The following is a 26,786-nucleotide window of genomic DNA, read 5'->3' as shown; positions in this document are numbered from 1 at the left end:
GAAAAAACAAGACTTATCAGTACTGACTACGAACAAAATGTTATCGCTTGTCATTGTTCCTTAAGCAATGTAGTTTAACAGCTACTTATAAGCCACTTAACATTATATATAGAAATAATAAATAATTCAGATGACTTAAGCATCCACAGAAGGCTCTGCATGGGTTATATGCAAAATTCTGTGGAACTTGAAATATTCGTGGATTTTACTATTTTGGGGAGTAGAGTGTGCATGTGATTTCCTGGCAGCAGTTCAGGGATGATTGCAGAAACTATGGTATAAATGCTTGGGGCTAGGTTCCAAGGAAATAATTAGAAACTCTAATGCCCTTGGCCAAAAAAAAAAAAAAAAAAATTTGTAGTATGGAAATCTCTAATGACTCTTAAAAAAAAAAAAACAAAAAACAACGCACTGAAGATACACTCTTTGGACATTCAAGACAAAGAACTCTAGCAAGCAAGACCTTATGCAACACTACTTTCTCTTTCCTTTTGGTACTCACTTTTTAAAATATAGCTCACAAAGCAGAGGAGGATATAAATCAAGTAACAGAGTAAGTCATACCACACCTCTCTTAATGCAGGTATAGATGAAGAAGAGCTGTGAGGAAGGTGGAAAGTATGAATTAGAATCATGGCTTCAGAATTCAGCTTGCTAGATCCATGATGATGGCGCCAACCATGCGGGGTATCTGAACAGCAGCTCAGCAGTGAGAGCAGGGTGACTGGCAGGCTGTACTGTGGACCCCAAAACCCTGACGTCTGTACTTCTCACGTGAGAAGAGAATCCACAAGGGTAAGCATCACCAACAGAATACAAGAGATGGAAGAGAGAATTTCAGTTGAAGATATAATTGCAGAAATTGACACATCTCTCAAAGAAAAAGTAAAATCAGACCTTACAAACACAAAACATCCAAGAACACCATGAAAAGACAAAACCTAAGAATAATAGGAATAGACAAAAAAAAAAAAAAAAAAAAAAAAAAAAAGATTCCAGGCTCCAAGGCCCGGAAAATATTTTCAAGAAAATCATAGAAGAACCTTAAGAAACAGATGCCCATAAACATACAAGAGGTCTACAGAACACCAAATGGACTAGACCGACCAGAAAAGAAACTCCTCCTGTCACATAATCAACAAAACACTAACTCTTCAGAACAAAGAAAAAATATTAAAAGCAACAAGGGAAAAAACCCAAGTAACATATAAAGGCAGCCTATCAGAATCACACTAGACTTCTCAATAGAGACTGTGAAAGCCAGAAGGACCTGGACAGATATCATGCAGAAGCTTAGAGATCACAGATGCCAACCCAGACTACTATATCTAGCAAAACTTTCAATCGACATAGATGGAGAAAACAAAATATTCCACGACATAACTAAATTTAAACAATATATACGTAGCAATCAACCATATAGAAGGTGCTAGAAAGAAACCTCCAATCCAACGAAATCAACTATACCCAAGAAAATGCAGGATAAAGACACCATCACTTTGAAAAAGCAAAAGAAACACACAAACACACAATCACCACTAACTCCACAATAAAAGGAACTAACAGTCATTGGTCATTAATATTTATTAACATCAATGGTCTCAACTCTCCAATAAAAAGACACAGACTAACAGATGGGTTGTGGAAACAGGATCCAACATTCTGCTGCATTCAGGAAACACACCTCTGAAACAAAGATAGACACTACCTCGGAATAAAGGGCTGGAAAAAGGTTTTCCAAGCAAATGGACACAAGAAGCAAGCTGGAGTAGCCATCCTAATAATTAATAAAATAGACTTTCAACCAAAATTAATCAAAAGAGATAGAAAGGAACATTGCATTCTCATCAAAGGAAAAATCCACCAGGAGGACATCACAATCCTGAACATCTATGCACCAAATACAAGGGCTCCTGCATTTGTCAAAGAAACATGATTAAAGCTTAAATCATACATTGATCCCAACATCTTAATATTGGGAGACTTCAATACCCTATTTCTTGCCTAGGGACAGATCACTGAGACAGAAGCTAAACAAAGAAATGACACTTACAGAGGTCCTAAATAAAATAAGCCTAATAGATATCTACAGAATCTTTTACCCAAACACAAAAGAGTATACCTTTTTCTCAGCACCTCATGGAACCTTTTCCAAAACTGACCATATACTTGGGCACAAAGCAAGCCTCAGCAGATACAAGAAGATTGAAATAATCCCTTGTATCATATTAGACCACCATCTTCTAAAACTAGATCTCAACAATAAAAGAAATAACAAAAATCCTAAACACACATGGAAACTGAACAATTCTCTACTCAGTGACAACTGGGTCAGGGAGGAAATAAAGAAAGAAATTAAAGACTTCCTAGAACTTAATGAAAATGAAGGTACAACTTACCCTAAATTATGGGACACCATGAAAGCAGTGCTAAGAGGAAAGTTTATAGCACTAAGTTCCTTCATAAGGAAATTCGAGGCATCTCATACCAGCAACTTAATGGCAGACCTCGATGCACTAGAAAAAACAAAAGCACACACACCCAAGAGGAGTAGATGTCTGGAAATAATCAAACTCAGGGCTGAACTCAATAAATTGAAACAAAGAAAACAATTCAAATTATCAATGAAACCAAGAGCTGGTTCTTTGAGAAAATCAACAAGATAGAGAAACCCTTAGCCAAACTAACTAAAAGGCAGAAAGAAAGACACCATCCAAATCAACAAAATCAGAAATGAAAAGGACATAACAACAGACACTGAGGAAATCCAAACAATCATTAGGTCTTACTACAAAAGCCTATATGCCACAAAATTTCAAAATGTAACTGAAATGGACAATTTTCTTGATAGATTCCATTTATAAAAGCTGAATCAAAAAGCTATATTCCCTGAGGAAATAGAAGCTGTCACCAAAGTCACCCATCCAAAAAAAAGCCCAGGACGAGACAGTTTCAGTACAGAATTCTACCAGACCATCAAAGAAGAGCTAACACCAATACTCTTCAAACTATTCCACAAAACAGAAACAGAAGGAACATTACCAACCTCATTCTATGAGGCCACAGTCACCTTAATACCTAAACTGCACAAAGATCCAATAAAGAAATAGAACTTCAGACCTATCTCTCCTATGAACAGTGATGCAAAAAAAAAAAAAAAAAAAAAAAAACAAACTCTATAAAATTCTCCCAAACCAAATCCAAGAACACATTAAAGATATCATCCACCATGACCAAGTAGGCATCATCCCAGGCATGAAGGGGTGGTTCAACATATGAAAATCCATCAATGTAATCCACCATATAAACAAACTGAAAGAAAAAAAAACAAAACAAAACAACACATGATGATCTCTTAGATACCCAAAAAGCATTTGACAAAATTTAACACCCATTCATATTTAAAGTTTTGAAGAGATCAGGGATACAAGGCACATATCTAAACATAGTAAAGGCAATATACAGCAAGCCTATAGCCAACATCAAACTAAATGGAGAAAAAGTTAAATCAATCCCACTGACATCAGGGACGTAGTCAGGCTGCCCACTCTCTCCTTATCTCTTCAACATAGTTCTTGAAGTCCTAGCTAGAGCAGTAAGGCAACTAAAGGAGATCAAACGGATACAAATCAGAAAGGAAGAAGTCAAAGTATCATGATTCGCAGATGATATGATACTATACATGAGTGACCCCAAAAATTCTACCACAGAACTCCTTCAGCAAAGTGGCTGGATACAAAATTAACTCAAAAAAAAAAAAATCTGAAGCAGGCTAAGAAATTAGGGAAACAACACCCTTCACAATAGCCACAAATAACATGAAGTACCTTGGTGTAACTCTAACCAAGCAAACGAAAGACCTGTATGAAAAAAACTTCAAGTCTCTGAAGAAAGAAACTGAAGAAGATATCAGAAGATAAAAAGATATCCCATGCTCATGGATTGGTAAGATTAACACAATGAAAATGGCTATCCTACCAAAGGCAATCTACAGATTCAATGCAATTCCTATCAAAATACCAACACAATATTTTACATACCTGAAAGACAAATTCTTAATTTTATATGAAAAAAACAAAAAACCCAGAATAGCTAAAACAATCCTGTACAATAAAAGATTTTCTGGAGGTATCTGCATCCCAGATCTCAAGCTGTACTATGGAGCAACAGTAATAAAAATGGCATGGTACTGGCATAGAAACTGGTGGATCAATGGAATGTAATCGAAGACCCAGAAATAAACCCAAATACCTATGGAAACTTAATTTTTGACAGGGAAGCCAAAACCATACAATGGAAATAAGATGGCATCAACAAATGGTGCTGGTCTAACTACATGGATGTCTACATGTAACTCATATTTATCACCCTGCACAAAGCTAAAGTCCAAGTGGATCAAAGACCGCAACATAAAACCAGACACACTAAAACTGTAAGAAGAAAAAGTCGGGAAGAGCCTTGACCTCATTGGCACAGGAGACAACTTCCTGAACAGAACACCAACAGCACAGTTTCTAAGAGCAACAATCAATAAATGGGAACTCAGGAAACTGAAAAGCTTCTGTAAAGCAAAGGACACTGTCAACAGAACAAAACAACAGCTTACAGACTGGGAAAAGATCTTCAACCCTACATCTGACAGAGGGCTAATATCCATAATATATAAAGAACTGAAGGAGCTAAACAATAACAAACCAAGTAATCCAATTTAAAAAATGGGGTACAGAGCTAAACAGAGAATTCTCAACAAACTCAAGGGATGATGCATGCTGGAGAGGTTGTGGAGAAAGAAGAACCCTCTTCCATGGCTGGTGGGAATGTAACCTTGTACAATCACTTTGGAAATCAATCTGGTGCTAGGAATAGTGCTACCTAAAGATCCAGCTATACCACTCCTAGGTATATACCCAAAAGATGCTCCACCACTCAATAAGGACATTTGCTCAACTATGTTCACAGCAGCTTTATTCATAATATCCAGAATCTGGACACCTTGATGTCCCTCAACCGAGGAATGGATAAGGAAATTGTGATACATTTACACAGTGGAATACTACTCAGCAATTAAAAACAAGGAAATCATTAAATTTGCTGGCAAATGGATGAAACTAGAAAAAATCATCCTGAGTGAGGTATCTCAGAAGCAGAAAGACATAAATGATATATACTCACTTATAAGTGGATATTATCCATATTATATACGACAAAAATACTAAAATCTATAGTCCTAAAGAAGCTAAACAACAAGGAGGATCCTAGGGAAGACGCTTAATTCTCATTTAAAAGAACAAACAGGATTGACATCAGAACACAAGGAACAGGGCAGGAGGAGCCTTCCACAGAGGACCTCTGAAAGACTCTACCCACCAGGGTATTGAAGGAGATACTGAGACTCATAGCCAAATTTAGGGCAGAGTGCCAGAAACCTTATCGAAGAAGAGGGAGATAGAAAGACCTGGAAAGGACAGAAACTCCACAAGGAGAACAGAGCCAAAACAAAAACAAAAACAAACAAACAAACAAAAATGTAGGCCCAGGAAGTCCTGCAGAGACCAATACTCCAACCAAGAACCATGCATGGAGAGGATCTAGACCCCTGTTCAGAGGAAGCCCACTGGCTACTCAGTCTCCAAGTGGGTTCCCTAGTAAGGTGCACAGGGGCTGTCTCTGACATGAACTCAGTGGCTGGCTCTTTTATCACCTCCCCCTAGGGGTTGCAGCCTTACCAGGCCAAAGAGGAAATGATACAGCCAGCCTTGATGAGACCTGATAGGCTAGGGTCAGACAGAAGTGGAGGAGGTCTAAGAGAAGGGCAAAGGGGGAGAAGAGAGAGTGGTTAGGACTGGGAGGAGACGAGGGGGCTGCAGTGGGGATAGAAAGTGAAGAAACTGCAATAAATAAATATATAAAACAACTACAACAAAAAGAATGATGGCTTCAGTTTTGATGAGGACTAGCCTTTTTTTGTTTATAATGCCTAAAAATGACATTTGTTTAACAAAACGACACAATTATAAAAATGAAAGTAACTAGAAGGTTACGGATTCTTCTAGAGGCCAGAAAGTAAAGAAGGGAAAAGGAACACAGAGCATCAGAGGCTAGATAAAACCTAGTTCTTTCTTTTCTCAACTCAATCCTTCAACAAAGCAGTTTTTACTAGCTGGCAGAAATAATACGGGTCAGGATACCAAGAAATAAAGCCTATCTGTGTACTCAAATAAGACAGAGTAGTCGGATGTCCCTCCAAATCTAGGCAAAGCTTTTATATTGTCCAGTTAGTGACAGAAGCTTAAATCACTGGATGAAAGTCTGCCACGAACTGTTTGAAAGTATTTCTGAACAGGTTGCTTAAGTGTAAACTACAGAATTGCAGTGAAAAAAATCTACCAAATGCCATAATAACTAAATCAATGGCCAACATCAGCATCAATAACAGGACACAAAGACAAGATGCACCTCTCCTGACACACACCTGAAAGGAAAGAAACATTTATGTATTCCCAATAACACAGGCCCAAACTTAGGAGGAGACAATTGGTAACATCAGAGGGACATTTATAGTATTAGTAATTATATTAAATGGATAAAGCTAATTGAAAGGAAGAGACTGGCACAAGAAATACTAAAAGGTGACTGAACTATCTAAAATACTTTATGAAAGTATTTTTTCTTTTTTTAAATTTTTTTCACAATTTATTCATTATTCATCCCAACTGAAGCCCCCTCCCTCAACTCCGCTCCACCCTTGCCTCTCCCTTTCCCTTCCCCTAGCCCACTGAAAGGGGGAGTTTTTCTCCTTTGCCATCTGCCCATAGCTTGTCAAGTCTTATCAGGACTGCCTGGATCCTCTTCCTCTGTGGCCTGGTAAGGCCACATCACCAGAGGCAAATGATTAAAGTGCAGGCAACTGAGTTCATGACAGAAGCAGCTCCTGTTCCCCTTACTCAGGAATTCCACATGAAAACTGAGCTGTTAATAGGCTACATCTGAGCAGGGGGTCGAGGCCCTCTCCATGTATGGTCCTTTGTTGGTATATCAGTCTCTGCAGGACCCCCTGGGCTCAGATTCTTTACCTTTGTTGGTCTACTTGTAGAACTCCTGTCCCACCCATGTCTCTCTATCCCCACCCCCCTCTTCTTCCATGAGATTCCCTGCGCTTTGTCCAAGACATTTTATATGTGAAGACAGGTTGGTTGGAAGTAAAGGATAGAAAAGACATACATACAAGCAGCAACCCAGAAACACCCTTACATTCAGAGCAAACTAAACAAGCATGGAGACAAAAGAATTGCTAGGGACAATGAAAAACATTTACAATAGCAAAAGGGCCAATTCATCCAGAAGTAAGATGTTTACAAACATAGAAGCACCTAACGGTAGAATCTCCAAATACACAGAGCAAAACAAAAATGAAGCAAAAGAGAGAAATAGACAGGTCAACAAAAGAGCAGGATACCTCAAGGCTTCAGTGATGGTGAGGTGAGGGCAGACATATAGAGGAAATGAAGACTTGAACAGATAGACAGAATATATCAATGCAGCGCTCTAGTCAACAATAAAATACATTTTCTGAAGTGTACAAGAACAAGAAACATTCTCTAAGCCAGATTTTATCTGAGGCCACAAAAAATTCCCAAGGAATTTGTGGGGAGTAAAAATTACATGTGCTCTCTGAACATAGTGAATGGAATTACTATCACTAACGGGAAAATCTGGAAAAATAAAAAAACATGTAAAATTAAATAATATACTTCAAAATAGGTCAAATAAGAAATCACAAGTAAGACTAGTCAATACTTTGAGGTGAAGATGGACCTGCTTGAGAGTAACCGTTATTGACGGAGCTGGCAAGGTTCCTCCTGAGTGCTGGGTGCCAGGCAGCACATTCTGTATCTCTGCTTTGAAAGAGAATCGTTCAGCCACTATACTTGTGGAGAACTCTGAACCCTTAGGAAAGTGTCTTAGCAGAGAAAAATTATCAGCACTGTGGTAAGCTTCCAGAAGTAAAGAAACATTAGATGGCTAACTCAAGCCTAATGGTGGTTTACATGGAAAGACTGAACAAAACTGAACAGGAGCAGTGGCAGAGATGGCACCCAAAACCAGTGGATTGCGATTTTTCCTTTCATGATGACTTTTGACCAAAAGATAAGTTTCTAGCTTACCCCAGTGACCTTTTTCATGAACAATTAGGAAGGAAGAAGGCTGTAAGCAGGCAGCTGTGGTAAGAAGGCGGTTTTAGAACTGACTAATTGATTTGTGTTGTGTAATTGACTTATTATCAGATTATGTTTTAAGTTTCTAGAGCATCCGTGTGAAGAAAAAAACTTTTTCATTACATTTACCTATTTCTAGAATTAAAAATGAATCTGAGATGAATGAAAACAAAAACATAGAACACAACAAAATTATAAGATGTAAAAAAACAACTATCTAGCGTGAAATTTCTAACAAAAAATGTGTCTGTTAAAAGGAAATCTACACTGAATAACCTAACTTTCTACCTAAGATAACTGGAGAAAAGAGCACCCTAATTCCATGGATCAAATAGAAAAAAAAAAGTAAGATTAAAGTGAAATTAATAAAACGTATGACAGAAAAAAGCAGAAAAATAAATTACAAAAAAATTTCTGAAAAGAGCAAAATTGACAAATACAGGAAGACTAAGAAATAATAACTAAATTCAGGAATGATGGGGATGTTATTAAGAACTCTGTAGACATCACTCAACAATAGAAATACTTGTATGATAATGTGAGCACACTACACACCATTCAAAGTCACCAAATTGGGTGAGGAGAACTGGTATGTAGATTTTATATGATTGAAGACATTAAGGAAAAAAAATGAACTGAGAACTTTGGAAAGCAAGAATTCAAAATGTAAAAGAAGATAAAGATATAAAGTAGAAGGATGAAGACAGTAAAGGAATGCTACTGCCTCTGGACAGTTGTGCAAATGAGAGCTTATTAATGCACTTCTGTTTTCTGAGAATATATTTATTATTGTTATTATTGAACAAGCTTTTTTAATATGACATATATTAACTTTGAAAAGATTAGTTCAAAGGAGAAAACAAATCCACCAAAACGAAAATGGAAAAAGAATAGAAGAAGGTGCGGGACAGTGAGAAGACCTGCTCCTGGCCAGGCAGAAGCAATCCTGTAAACACGGCTACACGGCAAAAGTAATCCACAGACTCAGTGTAACCCCATAAAGCTCCAATAACTTTCTTCATAGAACTAGAAAACACAATCTTCAGACAGACAGGCAGAGAAGACTCTGGATAGCCAAAACAATTCTAAATAGAACACAGCTGGAGAGATCAAATTACTTGACTTTAAACTATACTACACAGCCACTGTTACAAAGACAGCATATTACTATCATAAAAATAGGCCAAAGGAATATACAATCATACCAGAAATAATGCCACACAGCTAGGAACACCTAATTTTTAATAAAGGTGTCAAAGCATACACTAGAAAAAAATAAGTAAATGAATCTTGCAAATTGAGTATTTGCAGAAGAATGTAAAAGGATTCAAAGTGGATCAAAGACCTTAAAACATGAAATGGTGAAATTGTTAGGGAAAAAGATAATGAATGCACTTTGAGATACAGATATAGTCTAGCATGTTCAAAAGGAACAAACCCCGAAAGTATATACAGTAAATAGATCCAAGAATTTACAAATGGTTTTAAAATAAACTTTTTAAAATAATATTTATTTTTATTTTATGCACATTGGTGTTTTGCCTGCATGTATGTCTGTGTGAAGGTGTTGGATCCTTGGAATTACAGACAGTTGTGAGCTGCCATGTGGGTGCTGGGAATTGAACCTGGATCCTCTGGGACAGCAGCCAGTACTCTTAACTGCTGAGCCATCTCTCCAGCCCCTTAAATACTTTTTTTAAAATTGTATAACAAAAGAAACTATCCAAGGAAAGGATAAAATCTTTACCAGATACACTTCAGATTATACATATGAAGAACCATTAAAATTAAACAACACAACCCCAATCCAAACTGCCAATCAATAAATGTACTAATAAGGTAGACAAGACAATTTTCAAAAGAAGAAATATAAGTAACCAATAATATTTTAACAAATATTTGATATTCTTAGTCATCAGAATAATGCAAATTAGGATTCTATCTCACACCAGACTGAATGGTTACCATGAAGAGCAATGACAGCAAATATTTGCGAGGAGCTGACAGAGGAGGAACCCTTATTGAGTGCTGGTGGGTGTGCACACTGGTGCAATCATATGGAAATCAGTGTGGAGGCTCTGCAAGAAACTTAAAACAGGACAGGAAAATGGTTCCACTGACAAGGTGCTCATCAGCCAAGTTGGTTGCTCAGCACCCAAAAAACTGGCGTCAGGGATTGGAGAGATGGTTCTGCGGTTAAGAGCACTAGTCTCTCTTCAAAGGACCAGGGTTCAAGTCTCACATCATGGCACACAACCATCCAGGTGTGACTCTACAGTTCCAGGAACTGTGATACCCTCTTCTCTTCTGGCTTCTGTTGTCACCAGGCAAGCATGTGGTACACAGACATACATGAGGAAAAGTAGCCATGAACATTACAAAAAAAGGGTGGGGCTTGTCTGGTGGATGTGGTGGGGTGTGGTGTAAACCTGCTGGACCCTTGAAACACACTGGCCTTCAGTCTATTTAAAACTAGGAGCTCCAGATGCAGTGAGAGTCTCAGACACAAGGCAAGGAGGGCAACAGAAGAAGATATGCAACATTAACCTCTGGCCTCTGCATCCACCTACATGAAGACATACGTCCTACACGCACCACCAGCATCACCACTACTCTAAAAACAGAACTAGCATGTGACCCAGGTATACCACCCATAGGCATGTACCCAAAGTCCTCTCTCATCAATGTTTACTATTGTTCTATTCAAATTGCAAGAAAATGGAATCAACCTGTATGTCCATCAAATGCTGGATGTGTAATGAAATGTACATACAAGTACTAGAATTTTATTTGGTTTTAAAGAAAAATGAAATTGTGAAATCTGCAAGAAAATGGATAGAGTTGGAAAAGCTAAATGAGGTAGCTCAGGCTAAGAAAGATAACACTGCATGTTCCTTATTTGCAGACCCTAGTCATATGGCTGTATGTGTGTGTATATTTTCTGTGGAAATGTGTAAGCATAGAGGTCATAAAACTAGAAAAAGTGCATGGATAAAAGAGGATGGAAAGAAGACAATGGGGAGGGCAAGAGAACACATGGTAAGAGAGTGTAAACACGACACTGGGGCAGAGGGTATGAGTGCAGGGGAGGGAAAGGGAGACAGAAAAGGTGAAGGGGGAAGGCAGCCCAAACTAAACAGATAGAAAAGTGCCAAAAGGAAGCTTATTACTGAGTAAAAAAATCAAATGTTTTAAAAGCTAAAATGAAGCTAGGGGCTGGAGAGATGGCTCAACAGTTAGGAGCACCTGCTGCTCTTCCACAGAATCAGGGCTCAGTTTCCAGCACCCACGCCAGGCAAGCTCACAACTGTCTCTGACTGCAGCGGGGGTGGGGACAGGGTCCTGTGCCTCTGGTTTCCAGGGCACCTACACTCACAGGCACATACTCAATGCAGACACACAGTTACACCTCATTAAAAAACAGAAAAACAAATCTCTGAAAAGAACAGCCAAGATAAAACTAATACAAACAAAGACACAGACACTGTATGCCGTCGTACATTAAAATCTGTTTTAGGCAATGTGATTTTGTAGGACTAAAGAGGGCACAAGTTAAGCTTCAAATATTAACTGTCCCCAACTGGTGATGCTCTACTGAAGGCTAGGGAAGCTTTAGGAACCAGGCCTTAGGAAAAAGTGGATGGCGGGGGGCATGCCTTGGAAGGTTACTCCTGGTTCTGGGCAACCCCCTCACTCTCTGCTTCCTGTCTGCCATAAAGTGAAAAACCTCCTCTTCCATGCACTCCTGCTATCACACTATTCCATTCTGTTCAAATACAAATAAATGGATAAGAGCAACACAAGAAAATACCAAAAGAGCCAAGGAAAATCTTAGAGAAACATGAACTAAAACTGTTCGGGCTCAAGTACACAATAAGGACATTTGCTCAACCATGTTTGCAGCAGCTTTATTTGTAATAGCCAGAAGCTAGAAACAGCCCAGATGCCTCTCAACTGAAGAATGGATACAGAAATTGTGGTACATCTACACAATGGAATATACTCAGCAATGAAAAATAAGGAAATCATGAAATTTGCAGGTAAATGGTGGGAACTGGGAAGGATCATCCTGAGTGAGCTGTCCCAGAAGCAGAAAGACACATGCTATATACTCACTCATATAGACATATAATATAGGATAAACCTACTAAAATCTGTACACTAAAGAAACTAATCAAGAGAAAGGACCCTGACTAAAATGCTCAATCCCCATCCTGAAAGGCAAAGAGGATGGACATCAGAAGAAGAAGAAAACAGGAAACAACCTAGGAACCTGCCACAGAGGGCCTCTGAAAGCCTCTGCCATGCAGACTGTCAAAGCAGATGCTGAGACTTCGGGCCAACTGTTGGGCAGAGTACATGGAATCTTATGAAAGAAGTGGGATATAGTAAGATCTGGAGAGGACAGGAACTCCACAAAGAGAGCAACAGAACCAGAAAACTTGAACACAGGGGTCTTTCCAGAGACTCATACTCCAACCAAGTACCATGCATGGAGATAACCTAGAACCCCTGCACAGATGTACCCCATGGCAGTTTAGTGTCCAAGTGGGTTACATAGTAATGGGAAGAAGGACTGCCTCTGACATAATCTGATTGGCCTATTCTTTGATCACCTCCCCCTGAGGGGGGAGCATCCTTACCAGGCCACAGAAGATGACAATGCAGCCACTCCTGATGAGATCTGATAGACTAAGATCAGAAGGAAGGAGAGGGGGACCTCCCTTATCAGTGGACTTGGGGAGGGGCATGCGTGAAGAAGGGGAAGGAAAGGTGGGATTAGGAGGGGAGGAGAGAAGGGTTTATGGGGGGATACAAAATGAATAAACTGTAATTAATAAAAGTTAAAAAAAAGTCGCCTTTGAAAAAAACAAACAAACAACAACAACAAAAAAAAAAAAACAACTATTCTTCCCTGAAGTTGTTCTTGTCAGGCATCTGCTCGTGGTCCTAAAGAAGTCAGACATGCAGCAGGCATAGCCTCAGTGGTTAGCTCTCTCCACATACTCCATTTCTGACATCACTGAATTTTCTATGTGAACATGCAAAAGATAGCGGAAAGGAATCTCACAAAGTGAGTCTGACCCTAAGTGACTGCTTCTCCCCAGCATCCCTGCACACACAGGCTCAATTCTGATGGTGATGCCTCCTGAAGAGGGCCTGCTCTCAGAGGGTCAGGCTTGTTCCTGCAGGGCTGAGGCTGTAACTTAGACCAGACCACCTAAATTCACAAAGCTACTGTGGTACTGTGTGTCTGGGCATCTAGTAGGCTTTCTCCTTTTAAACATCCTACATGGTGAAAATTCAAATAAATGGATAACAGTTACACACACATACACACACACACACACACAAAAAAAAAAAAACAAAAAAAAAAAAAACAAATGAATGCAATTTGCCACAACTCTTAAATGTGTGCCTTTGCCTTCAGCACTTTTGGGTGAAGAGTGCACAGATGCAACTACTGCAAGCAAGGAGCCACAGCTGCATTCTTAGCTCCGCCTACTCTTCCATGCTCAGTGTCAGAACTAAACTTTATCTGGAATTAATGTTAATAAATAATAATCCCTCTCTTCATATACCCACTCTCTTTCTGGCCAACAAATGGAAACACAAGACTTACATGGCACCGTGGTTCCAAATCTAGCAGGATTCAGTACTATGAACCTGTTTTTCAAGCTTCTTCTGCCCACACCTTGAGCTCCTATCAACACTAATGTTTTTCGCTGGAAGGGCGGCATTTTTGCTACTTCCTCATAGATCTGAATTTCATGACGATCAAACTCTACATGTGAAAGTAAAGGGACAACATTATGTTCAGTTATGCTTTATATACTCAGAAGCACTCGCTGGTATTCAAATGCTAGTGGTGCTGTCTTGCTAGTTAACTATCACTGGGACTAAGCACAGCGGACACAGGCTTGTCTTCACAAACTTGGCAGGGTAGAAAAAATATTTTAAATCTTGACTTAAATGTTTATCCCCACTTATTTGCCCTGAGACATTCATTTAGTGTCCTCCGATGTTCTTAGGCAACCCCTGTAAAAGGGTCATTTGACCCACAAAGGGGTGTGGCCCACAGGTTGAGGACCACTGCATTAAAGGCTTCTTCTTAGGAAGTTATCAGCAGAAATAGTGACCTTAACATCAATCAAACTACAGTTTATGTGATTTACACTAAATGGTACATGCAAAGCATAGTGCACAGGACGTCTGCTTGGCTGCTGCACTTGTACAGGCAGAGTTCGCCACCTCCAGTGACGGCACACTCATGTCTAAGTACCAAAATTCTGAAATGCATCCATAAAACAAAACACTCGATACAAAAGCATTTGCAGTAGACTACAGCCTCAAATTATTAACTAAGTCAATGAAAAAGTTACAAGTCTTGCTAAAAAATTGAGAGATATGTTTAATGAATAATAAAGCCAAAGTGATCCTGAAATACATCACCTATAACCACTGCTTGACTCTATCTGTAGGACAACACTTCGCCCTTACATTATTGCCTCAACAATTCCTTCATAATAAAATAAACCAACCCTGCGAGGAAAACCACCACCTCTCCTTCCTGTATGATTTGCTTTATATACTCTGTTCGTTTTTACTAGTGCATCTTTGAAATCTTTGAAATCAAGAAAAATAAATCTGATAGTTTCCATATTTAGCTTCCTTAAAATTTTTTTTTTAATTATACTGGGTCACATAAGGCCATTTTTATGCAGACACATATTGCACTTTGAGCACATTTTTCCTGTACCCTGCCACCCTTCCCTTATTCTTTCTTCCCTACATAATTTCTCTCTCCTTTAATGTCAACTGTATATATATGATTTTATGTATCTATGTAAAATCTAGGGTCCACAAGTGGAGAAAAAAAAGTTTGTGATCCTAAGACTAATTTAGTTTGTTAAACATGATTATCTCCGGTTGCATCTATATTTTTTCCAAAAACAAACAAAAAACAAAAATAAAAACAAACAAACAAAAAAACCCAAACCTATTTCATTCATTTTCTTTTTTCCCGTTGCTGGTCACTTAGACTAATTCCAGAACTTAGCTCTTGTGAACCATGGTGCAGTTAACAATGACACGTTGTATTTCTGTGGTACGTTAAACTGTGGGGGCAGCGGTGTAACGTGGGTAATTCTAGTCTACTCGTGCACTGATTTCTACAGTGGCTGGACCAGTTTACTTCAAAGGTTCCTTTTTGTCCATATATTTGTGGAATGTTATTTTTTTAAATGGATGCCGTTCTGTATGGGATGAGATAGACTCTCTATGTAGCTTTCTTTAATCTGCATTTCTCTCCTGGCTAGTGAGGTTGAAGTTTCTTGGTTTAAATCTGTAATACACCTAAATGGTCTGAGGGTGATTTATTTCATCATTTTCCTTTTGAGTTCTGGGGGTTGAACCATGACCTTGTATATGCTAGGCAATGGCTACATCCCTAGACCTTTGATTTGACGATTTTTTAAAGCTTCCCCCCGGCCTCAGCTTTGGGGGCATAAATGACAAATAAAAATTATATATTCTTAAAGTATACATCTTGATGATTTGATGTATTTAAATGTAAAACGAGCTTATAATGAACTAATAAATTAATCTATTACTTTTCATAATTACTATTATGTTTTCTTTAAAAAAAATGTTCCTTTCTTTAAGATGAAAGATTTAGGGATAGGCAGAAGAATTTAGTTTGAGGTCAGCCTGAGTTACTAACGAAAGTATAGGGTAATAGGATAATTAAGTGTTTGAGGCAGCCTGTACTAACTAGTGAATCCCAGGCCAACCTAAACATATAGACAGATTCCCCCCCCCCCACCCCAAGAAAAAGACAAGAAAGAAAGAAAAAGAAAAGAAAGTAAGTCTGAAAGATTTGAGGAAGACTATTAGAAGGCTCCCACTAGACTAGTTATCCGGCCTAGTACCATTTTCCCAAAATACATCTGACAATGTTATGACAGCATATAGCTCTCCTTCATCCTAATGCTAACACCTTCAAAAAGGCTCTCTGCCCCTTAGAAATGGCACACATGTTTCTGTGTCAGACTCTCCTAAATAAGTACTGTCAAGTACATTCCTCCTGCATTAGTACAAGCACAAATCCTAACCACTTCATCCTGCTGCAAATTATAGTCACAAATTGGGACTTAACCAATTTCTTTATAATACCATTTATCATGTGTTCACATTCCAGCCCCAGTAACTGACACTAATAGGAATTACATTCATTTTAAATTACATATTCAGAGATTAAAACGTTAACTAATGACAAAGCTATTTATTTAGATCTTTCAAAGGGATTTTGAACGCACCTGCATTCCTGGTTGTGAGGTACATCATCTTTTTCTTTTTTTTGTTGCTTATAGTTCCACAAAACGGTCCTGGAAGATGACAAGACCAGTGTAATTTAGATAATACCCCAAGGTACAACCTTAAGTTGCCTAGTCAAGGCAGGAGAATTACCTTCCTGAGGGAATGGGTCAATTTGTCATGAATTTTGGTACTCTACCAGTAGGTGGCAGAAAAGAATAAAACATTACTTCAGAGAGGAAAATTCTGATGTGCAGGAAAAATGAATTCTCCATGTATTTGAAATAAATTTATTTACATATTCAGAAAAAAGGAAGCAAAGGAAGGTGAGCCCATCCCTCCCTGCCTGTTACTTGCATGAAGCTCTTCACCTGAATTGTCCCAGTCTCTGCGAACAAATGCCTTTCTCTTCTCTTCCAGGAACTGGCTTGGAATCAGACCAGCACTTCCTCCCTCTTTCACATGGCTAGCCTAGAATCAAATTAATATCTCAGTGACCAAAATTTTAGTAAGTAGGACAAGTGCTGGTCAGTTAAAGTTAGTTTGCTATGGAAGACAACCTTTCAACCCATGGAACTGTGCTAAACGCGTCTAGACACCACCATACTAAGGAATTCCCATGTATGTCAACTGGTAATGACATTTTAAAACTCCCATTAACAACAATGTACAGGCTCCTCAAATAGTTCAATGTGTGTGTGACAAAAATTAAAGAAAAGAAAGAATTTTACACAATGAAGTGTTAAGGAACATTTTATCTGGCATTCTTTATAAGCCATTTCTACCGACCTCAATCATAGAATGTTATTTAATTCTCAATACTGGGAATACAGAGCATAAATTTTAATTCATGCTAAGACTCTGAATATTCCAATGTAGTATGTTTAAAATATGTAAAATTTCATCTAATATAAGAAATAACAACCTTAAAATCAAAGTTAGTGCCTGTGCACACGTGCACACGAGGGTAGGTACCCAGAGGCCAGAAGAGGAAGATGGAGCTCCTGGAGCTGGGGTTCCAGGAGGCTACGAGCAGCCCAACAAGGGTGCTGGGAACCTGGGTCCTCCACAAGAGTGTCAAGGGTTCTTATAAGCTAGGCCATCTTTCAAGGCCCAGAACAAGTGTTATTTTTAAATGGCAATGATTTATTTCACAGGGTTAGTGTGTTTCTCCTTATAACTAGAACAGAAAGTCTGTTTACCAGTTTTCAGTAATCCTGAATATTGGAATTAAAGTAAGACTACCAAAATGAAAGAAGAGACTCAAATGATGGTGAGATGATTAGAAAACTAAACAAGAGCATTCACAGAAAATAAAACAGTAAGCCTGGGAGATCTATGCTTAGGCATAGGAGTGATCAGACATTTTTAAAGCTTCTATTTCAGTGAAGATCTCTTAAAATCATGAACTGTTTCCTGAACTCATCTCAAAGTTTTCTCACCACAGTGCACTTATTGATAAAAATGTCTTCATTTTCATGCCGGGCATACTGTTCCGAGGCTGTTCTTATCCTGTAAATCATTTCTCTGTAGAAGTTATTTAATTCATCACTGTTAAAACCTGTTACCACTAAATGCTAAGTTATGTTTGGTATTGGGTCCCGGAGCCTTTCTTCTTTCACCCTGTTCTCAAATGAGGCCATAATCAGCTCCGGAGGTTGAAAAGATTCTAGGCTTTTTATCATTTTCTTCAGTTTTGAATAGTGTGTCAGCTGATCTAAGCAATCAAAAAACAAATTAAGAAGCACTGGCAAACAATGACTCCAAGGTTCTTCTTGTCCTACAACATATTTGAAGGCAACTGCCCATGTGAAAAAACTGCTTCAGCTAATCCAGACCTGGTGACAGTGCCTCAGGCAGGGCATGGCTGCTTTTATAAGCAGCTACTCACAGGTTCTCTCTCATTTGGTTGTCTGTCCACAAAGCTAGCAGACATAAGGCAGGAGCTGTTCATGCAGGAAAATCATGGGAACGAACGCTTCCTGCACTTTTACATACTGGCCAGATCCAAGATGAAAATAGAGAAGCAGTTGTGGGTTTTCTGAGACTCATACTAACCTGCCACCAGTTTGGGTCTTCTCTGTTTACAATCTGAAGAATTTCTCCTTTGGAAAACTTCAGTCCTGCTTCTTTGCAGGGTATCAGGTTATCATTGAAGGGATTATAATCAAAATGACACTTGACAAATACCTAAAAACACAGCACAGTGAAAAAGACTGTATGTATATCATTAAGCATTTGGGTGTTGAAACCAAATCACTGATATTTAATTGTAATTGACAATTACAATTCAGATGAAAAACTTACTCTCCTAAATAAAAACCAACTTATTAGAATACTCATATAATGATTTGGTGTTACAGAAAATAAACATTTATGCTACATTAAAATTTTGTTCATTTATGAAACTCCTGTTTCTTTTTGTCGGATGTGGAGTTTTAAACTCAGGGCTTTGATGCCAGTGAGTGCTATCTTATATACCTCTGTTAACACCTACTCTTAAGTCAGCAAGTATGTTACAATCACTCTACCCTTCTCCCCTCTACAATCTTTTCATTTGATTCTCAACAAATACGCCATACTTTTTAATTTAAGTAAATGTCATTTTGCAGTTAAAATCCTGAAACTTTTATGAAGTTTGAGGCATACATTTCCAATATATCTGGACTGACACTGTACATACACCTTGAAAGCAAAATTAAACAACAAAGTTCATCTTGAAGTGAGACCTGAGATATATTTGGTAATCTTGTAACATTAAGAACTCAACTTTACCTCTAGTATTATATTGTAATCAGACAGTTACACTGGCTAAAACTAGTAAGGAAAATAGTTTCTTGATCATCTTAATGTGATTTATATGTTTACATTTAAATAACTATTAAGTTACTTATAAGACAAAATACTAGAAAGGTCTTAACTATTTCCCAGTCTAATTTCAAACACACATTCCTCTTAATTGGTTTACTAATAAAAGTATGGTAGTCACACGGTTACTCAAAATCTCCAATGCTGGCAACATACTGCTTATTTACTTTAATTTGATTCTAATTAATCATTTCTAATATTTGATGGCAAGTTTAGATGAACTATTTTCTTAAAATAGACATGCTTCATACATATTTATAGAAATTCAAATTTTATCTTCTACTGAAAAGCCTTAGCATTAATCAGCAGATAAACTTTAATAAGCAGAAAACCATGTAATTAGTCAAAATAACAATGTTATTTTTCTATGTGTATCATACCTCTACCACTAGAAACAAATAAAAATTCCAAACAGTACAAGTACATGCGCTGTATTATTAGTACGCTTAAAAAAACACCCAATGTAAAAGATTCAGAGGAAGATATTTTTAAACACTGGGTGCATGTGATTTTGATAGAAATCTCTAGCCCATTTGCAACAACCTTGCAAAGCCTGCGAATCACTGCTTAATCTAAGCAGGAAGCCACTCTTGCTGACACATAATTTTAGAAGTATCTACAAAGCAAGCGTGCATACAATATCACCCTGCTCAGCTGCAGCAGGTGACTAACTTGAGCTTGCATGCAGCTCCAGACTCTGACAATAAGCAACTCAAGATGAGAAAGTTTAATCAAGGTAAATTTAGTTGACTGCTAAGACAGAACAACAGGAATGCCAGAGAATGTTTTCACATGATACCATACCTGACGGACGTGGGCAGGATGCCTCTCCATATTGATGTAATTCTAAAAACATATTTTTCAATTGCATAAATAAAGCCAGACTTTTAGCTTGTAACTGAACAAAATATGAGTAAACTACTGGCTCATTTTATTACTTCAGTCATTAGTAAAGCAACTTCCTCCCTAATTAACTGTTCATAGATTATAATTCCTGTAAATTATAAATGACACAAGCAAAAAGTCTCAGGGATTTGATATGAGGCAGTGAAGAGACTGTGGGAGTAGTTATAAAACTAGCAGTATATTCCTTACTTCTGGAAAAAGGCCCACTGAACGAAAAGCTTCACGTCACCTAAGCAAGGGTGTTTACCATCCTTGGTTGTGAGAGAATACTTTGCAAAGTTACAAGTGTCTTCCAATTTTCAAAAATTAGTTCTCCTGTTCAGAGATACCAACATCCAATTCAGATGTAAAAGGGTTAATAAAAGGAGCAATTCTTTGGCTTATTCAACTACTTTTGGAACATTACCCTCATGCTCAAAAGCTCAGATTAATCTGGTTTCACTTTGGTAAAATTTGTCTGAAAAATCAGTTATCCTAGCTTTTGATCTAGGAGCTTAATAAAATCTTTAAAATCATTAAATAATTGACCTACTTATTTTATGAACTGTACTAATAGTCTATGAATGTTAATGATCAATCTTAAATTACTAAACAATTAACAAAATATATTTTCAACATTAAAGGAAAAACTGAACGATCAACAATTTAAAATAGATGACAGAGAAAGGAAAGTACAAGTGACTTTTAAGCATAAATGTCCAAACCATTCCGAGTAGAAATGAAAATTAAAACTACTAGGATAGCTCCTTCCTATTAACCAGCAGAAACTCAAATATCTGACATTCTGCAGACAGGACTAGGGGCTAATAGGGATTTTCCTAACACGCTTGTGGAAGAATGCCCCAACCTCTTGGGAGGACACTTTGGCAGTAATTACCAATATCACAAACACATAAACCATTTGACCTAGTAATCCTCTTCTGAGAATGGATTCAGAAGTTACATTACTCGGATTCATGTGAAGTGACTTAGCTACAACACTAGTAACTACTGAATCAGTCGTTACAGCAGATTAGGATGCAGTCTGTTTAGCAATGCTGAGTTGCTTAAACAAGACCTGCATAATGACAGCATACCAGTCCATGGGCCAATGACAAGAGGGGAGGATTTCAAGGTCCCACCCTCATACAAAAAAGCTACAGACAGTCAACAGCTGCTGAGAGAGAGACCATTCACCTCCAGGACCAAGAGCTCCGTGACGTGTTACTAAACCCCAAATGGTCAGCTTTAAACATATGTATACAAAAGCTATGGGCTCAGTAAGTAGTGTATGTATGCCTCCAGATTATCCTAGCCATTCATCTCATCAAGATGACCAAAAAACCTTGCTGAAATTTTGACTGGCAGACCTCTGAGTCTGTAAGTCAATGTGGAGAAAATGGACATTTCCATAATATTCTATTTATTTAGAACATCTCCATAATTCTTTTGTGTGGAGGACTTGAACTATTTTGTTAATTTATTGTCAGGCATTAAAGTGTCGTTACTGTAAATGATGTCTTAGTTATATTTTTAGCTGCTTGCTATGAAAAACAAAAACAAACCCCCAAATTATAGTACACTAATCTGAGTAAGTAGTCTATTATTTCTAGATTTGTAGTTTCTTGGGGGGTGGGTTCTAACCATAAAAATATTAATTGTAAATTTATAGTTTTATTTCTTCCTCCACAGCCCCTTTATCTGTATTTTTGTCACACTGTGCTTACGAAACCCTCAAGAATACTGACAGGAGGCAATTCTAGTAACTTTTCTCTCCTTCCATTTTTTTTTTTTTTAAACTTCAATGAGTCAAAATCTTTATTTTTATTTTAGACTTTATTTTTTTGCTTCTTTGGATTAGTCAATAACAAAATAACCGAGTATAAGTAATAATTAACTAAAAGTTTCAGCGTTCAGGAAACTTGAAATTTAAAATATTAAGGATTTATGTTCATTCTATCCCAAATGAAAGTCTTTAAAGCAATCAAATCATTGCCACTTTATTCTTGAAGTTGAGTCAGTTCAGTTTGCTTCACTGTTTGAAGCCTCATCAAAATTCTGAACAAGCCCATCAACCCCCCTCCTCCAACAACAAGTTGTGCTTTTCCATCACATCTGCCAGGGCTCTGTAGTTTGTCAGTGCCAAGCTGGGTTAAGATCCTGGGTGGCATTTCTGTCAGCTGCTCTGTCCCACAGTGGCTGGGAAGGGGGAAGTGTGCATGCTGCCAGATATGTCTGAATGCTAGGATGATTTGCAAACATACTGAAGTTCAGCATCAGATACTGCTTACTCCTAACATCTTCAAGGAAAACGAAAACTTTAGCATTTGCTATAACAATCTTTTGAGGACATTTCTTTCACCAATGCACAACTGTATATGAATTCTTGTAATAGAAGTTTTGGTTTCTTTGTGCACTCAGTTATGTTATGTACATATGTTTTTGTTTTAATCCCAAGTGTGGATTTTAGTTGGGCTATGGTTTATCCACAGCTGTTAATTGTCACGTGCAGGGCGTGATCTTTGCCAGATGGTAACAGCCTTCCAGGTGTAGCACAGAGTGGTCTAGGGCTCTGACAGTATAAACATGAGAGCCAAAAAAAGAGAAGGGATGGAGTGTGGTGTTGGTGTGTGGCATGTAGCAGATTGAAGAGACCAGAGAGATGGATGGTATGGCGGTTTGGAGAAGAAAGATGGAGAGAAATGTTTCACAGCACAGCAGTTTGAAGAAGACTGCTGGCTTCATTTGCTGTTGATGGAGATTGGTATACAGCCCTAAAGAACCCCTCAACCCTAAACAGCCAGGAGAAGTAAAGGTGCCCTCTCTCCCCACTAACCTTCTCTCTCCTGAGTAGGGTTGGGAGGTTGGAAGAGAAGTTGAGGCCTAAACACTGCAAATAGAGTTTTTAAAATGAGTGCTACATATGCTCAGTTACATATATGGATTTTCATGTAAGAAACTATACTAGCATGCTTTTAATAAATTCAGCTTGGACAAAATTTATTAATATTTTCCTTTTATAGAAAATTAACTTTGATTTTCTATTGTTCTGTTGACTGAAATAAAGTTATAGCTTATTTTCCTATAATACTCTTGGTGTCCTGGTCATGCTGATCATAAAGATTAGGTAAAGGAGTATTGCTATCTGTTTGCTATACTTGTTACGATCTACATATATTCTCCTTAAAATCTCATGTGTTGAATGAACCCTTAGACCCCAGATGGCAGACCCAATCACTGAGAGATGGGTAGACTATAGCAGTACTAACTTCATTAATGGGTCAAAGCCACTTAGGAATTCATATTAGATTGGAATATGAATTCAATTAGAAGTGAGGCCTGCTTGGAGGTAATAGGTCACTGGGAAGCATGTTTGAAGGAATACACTTTGCCCTGGCCCCTTCCTATTTTTCTCTGTTTTCAGCCCTGCTGTGGTGAGCAACTCTGCCCTGCTATGCCTTTCCACAATTATGTTCTGCAACGGCCCAGAAATGTAGTTAAGTATCCTTAGACTGAACTTTCTAAAGCCATAAGCCAAAATGCACAGCTCCCCAAACCATTTATCATAAGGAGAAAAACTAACATAGGCTTTATAAGTAGCATTATTTATACCTTCCAGAAGCCTAACTCATATATATGAACTTCAGAACTAGGTATAACTTTTAGCTTACCCTGGTTCTGGTTCTGTAAAATATACATCACATGTTTCATAGAAAAGTTCAGACTGCAAGCCAGCACCTCAAGTGTTTGACAAAGAGAATCTACTGTCATACTTTGAACCCCCCCAACCCCCAGGAAGGAGAGCGTCTGGTTTCCCTCTATTCTCACAGCAATATACAGAGCTACAATAGGCTCCAAGCATAGGAATCCCCACTTCTACATGGGAGATGCATTCCAAGATGTGCAATGGATGCCTACACGTAACAAAGTACTGAGCTTTATAACCTACTATTAACTATGCACTTAACACACACTGTGATCATAATTTACTGCTGCAGGCCAGACAATCAGCAAGCATATTCCTTTTTCTTCACAATTTCATGAACAGAAGAAAAAGGAATATGCTTGCTGCTACCATGTATTTTAGCAACTTCAGCATAGGGGTCTTTTTCTTTTCCTGCTAGATTGAGTTGTTACAATTACACTTATAGGAAGAACCCCTAACACGTGACTCCAAGCTAGTAGATCTGAATTACCAGTCCTTATGCTTTAAGGTTGTGATGCACAGCAGGATTTATTGAATACAAACACTGGCGCACAAGCATAGGTGTTCTGCTAACTGAGGGGGCTACTGGTGAGTGGGCCCTATATCCAATACTCTCAACAAAGGGATGACTCAGGTTCTGGGTGCAACTAAAGCATGAAGAACACAAAATATTGCACACTTTAAAGTTTGAGTCATTTCAGTAATTTTCTACTTAGTATTTTTAGACTTTCCTTGACAATGGGTAACTGAGACTACAGAGAGCAACATACTAGCTGGGAGCAAGTGGGGGTGGGAGCTACTGCACTAGATGATAGAGCTCCTAAGTGAAAAAGTTAGTTGTAAGGGCAAATATTACCCACAGCATCTCTTAGATGCCCAAGGGTTGTCCAGAACAGTCTTGCTTTATGCTTACTGTTTCAACATAATCATTTTTGTTCATTTAAAAAAAAAATCCCAATTTGAGTATAGTGGGAGGCTTCCTTGTTATGGTGCCTCTTCTTTTTCATAGTGGAATGTACCAGAGTATTGCACAGGCTCCTATGACCACTTCTCCCCACTTCATACTTATATCTTCTTCCCTAGTTCTAAAGGGTAGGTAAAACCCATAAATTATAGAATGGCAAAAATTTATGTTTAAACCAAAGCTAAATATCCATACACTGAAGTTAGCTATTCAGTGTATTCACCAAAAACAAATTTACAAAGGAAACAATGTTTTGCTTTAAAGTCCATTATACATACAGTATGATTATCACCAGCTAGACAGGATAAGAGTCGCCATATAAACACACTTGTGGGAGTATCTATCAAGATGTTTCTAGTTTATCTCCATCAATGCTCTTTGGTTGGAGTATCAGTCTCAGAAAAGACCCCTGGGCCCAGATTTTTTGGTTCTGTTGCTATCTTGCTATCCTTGTGGAGCTCCTGTCCTCTCTAGGTCTTATTATTTCCTACTTCTTTCATGAAATTCCCTGCACTCTGCCCAAAGGTTGGCCGTAAGTTTCAGCATCTGCTTTGATACCCTGTAGGGTAGAACCTTTCAGAGGCCCTCTATGGCAGGCTCCTGTACTGTTCCCTGTTTTCTCCTTCTTCTGATGTTCATCCTCTTTGCCTTGGTTTATGGGGGTTTGAGCATTTAGCCAGAGGCCTCCTTCTTGATTAGTTTCTTTAGGTATACAGATTTTAGTAGGTGTATCCTATATTATATGTCTAATATCCATTTATGAGTGAGTATATACCGTGTGTCTTTTTGCTTCTGGGATACCTCACTCAGGATGATCTTTTCTAGTTCTCACCATTTACCTGCAAATTTCATGATTTCCTTGTTTTTTTATTGCTGAGTAATATTCCACTGATACTCCAACCAAAGACCATTGATGGAGATAAACTAGAACCCCTGCACAGATGTTGCCCATGGCAATTCAGTGTCCAAGTGGGTTCCATATAATGGGAAGACTGCGTCTGACATGAACTGATAGGCCTGCTCTTTGATCACCTCCCCCTGAGGGGGAAGCAGCCTTACCAGGCCACAGATGACAATGCAGCCACTCCTGATAAGATCTGATAGACTAAGAGCAGAAGGAAGGAGAGGGGGACCTCCCCTATCAGTGGACTTGGGGAGAGGCATGTGTGGAGAAAGGGGAGGGCGAGTGGGACTGGGAGGGTAGAGCCACAAGGGGATACAAAGTGAATAAAGTGTAATTAATTAAAATTAAAATAAAAAATGGAAAGAAAAAAAAGATGTTTCTAGAAAGATTTAGGTAAGTAGAGAAGACGTTCAATAAATGTGAGTGGCATTATCCCACTGGTTGGGGTCCTGGACCAAATAAATGAGAAAAGAAAGAAGGGGAATGGAGTGGAGGGGAGGGGGGAGAGGAGAGGAGAGTGACCTAAGCACCAGCATTCAACTCTATCTTCTTCCTGACTGTGGACACACTGCGATCAGCTGCCCTAACCTCCTGTTGCCATGATCTTCCCAACATCATGAACTGTTCTGTCAAACTGTGAGCCAAAATAACCCCATTCTTCCTTCAGTTCCTTTCATCAGGCATTCTGTTACAGAATGAGTAAGTGACTTAATTATAAGACTTCTGGTTGAGACCACAGAGGAAAATATTATCTTCCCATTATAATTAAAAGGCTAAATTAAAAACAAACAAACAAAATCTTATTCTTCTAATACAAGCAGGTACAAATAGGTCTCATTTTGTCACAAATGGAAATACACAAATGAGAGAATTGGTAGCCTGTGAAGAACAGGGATAGTCAAAGTTGTAATGTTTTTTCTTTCATGA

General features: G+C 38.3%; 1 protein-coding gene across 4 annotated transcripts in view; it reads right to left on the bottom strand.

Annotated features, from left to right (window-relative positions):
• Positions 1 to 26,786, bottom strand: part of Pals2 (protein associated with LIN7 2, MAGUK p55 family member) — a 94,342-nt gene that overhangs the window by 8,036 nt on the left and 59,520 nt on the right. For all 4 annotated transcript variants that reach the window (XM_055611769.1, XM_055611772.1, XM_055611770.1 and 1 more), the window contains 4 exons: positions 18,591 to 18,722; positions 16,904 to 17,003; positions 16,535 to 16,603; positions 13,840 to 14,001 (listed from right to left, as the gene is read on the bottom strand). In XM_055611769.1, the coding sequence (XP_055467744.1) occupies positions 13,840 to 14,001; positions 16,535 to 16,603; positions 16,904 to 17,003; positions 18,591 to 18,722 (463 nt within the window). The remainder of the gene's footprint in view (positions 1 to 13,839; positions 14,002 to 16,534; positions 16,604 to 16,903; positions 17,004 to 18,590; positions 18,723 to 26,786) is intronic.

This window comes from Psammomys obesus, unplaced genomic scaffold, assembly GCF_907164565.1.
Source record: "Psammomys obesus unplaced genomic scaffold, mPsaObe1.curated_primary_1811, whole genome shotgun sequence".
NCBI lineage: Eukaryota > Metazoa > Chordata > Mammalia > Rodentia > Muridae > Psammomys > Psammomys obesus.
Note: the sequence above shows the minus strand (reverse complement) of the source record. Positions and strands in the feature narration are given on the sequence as shown.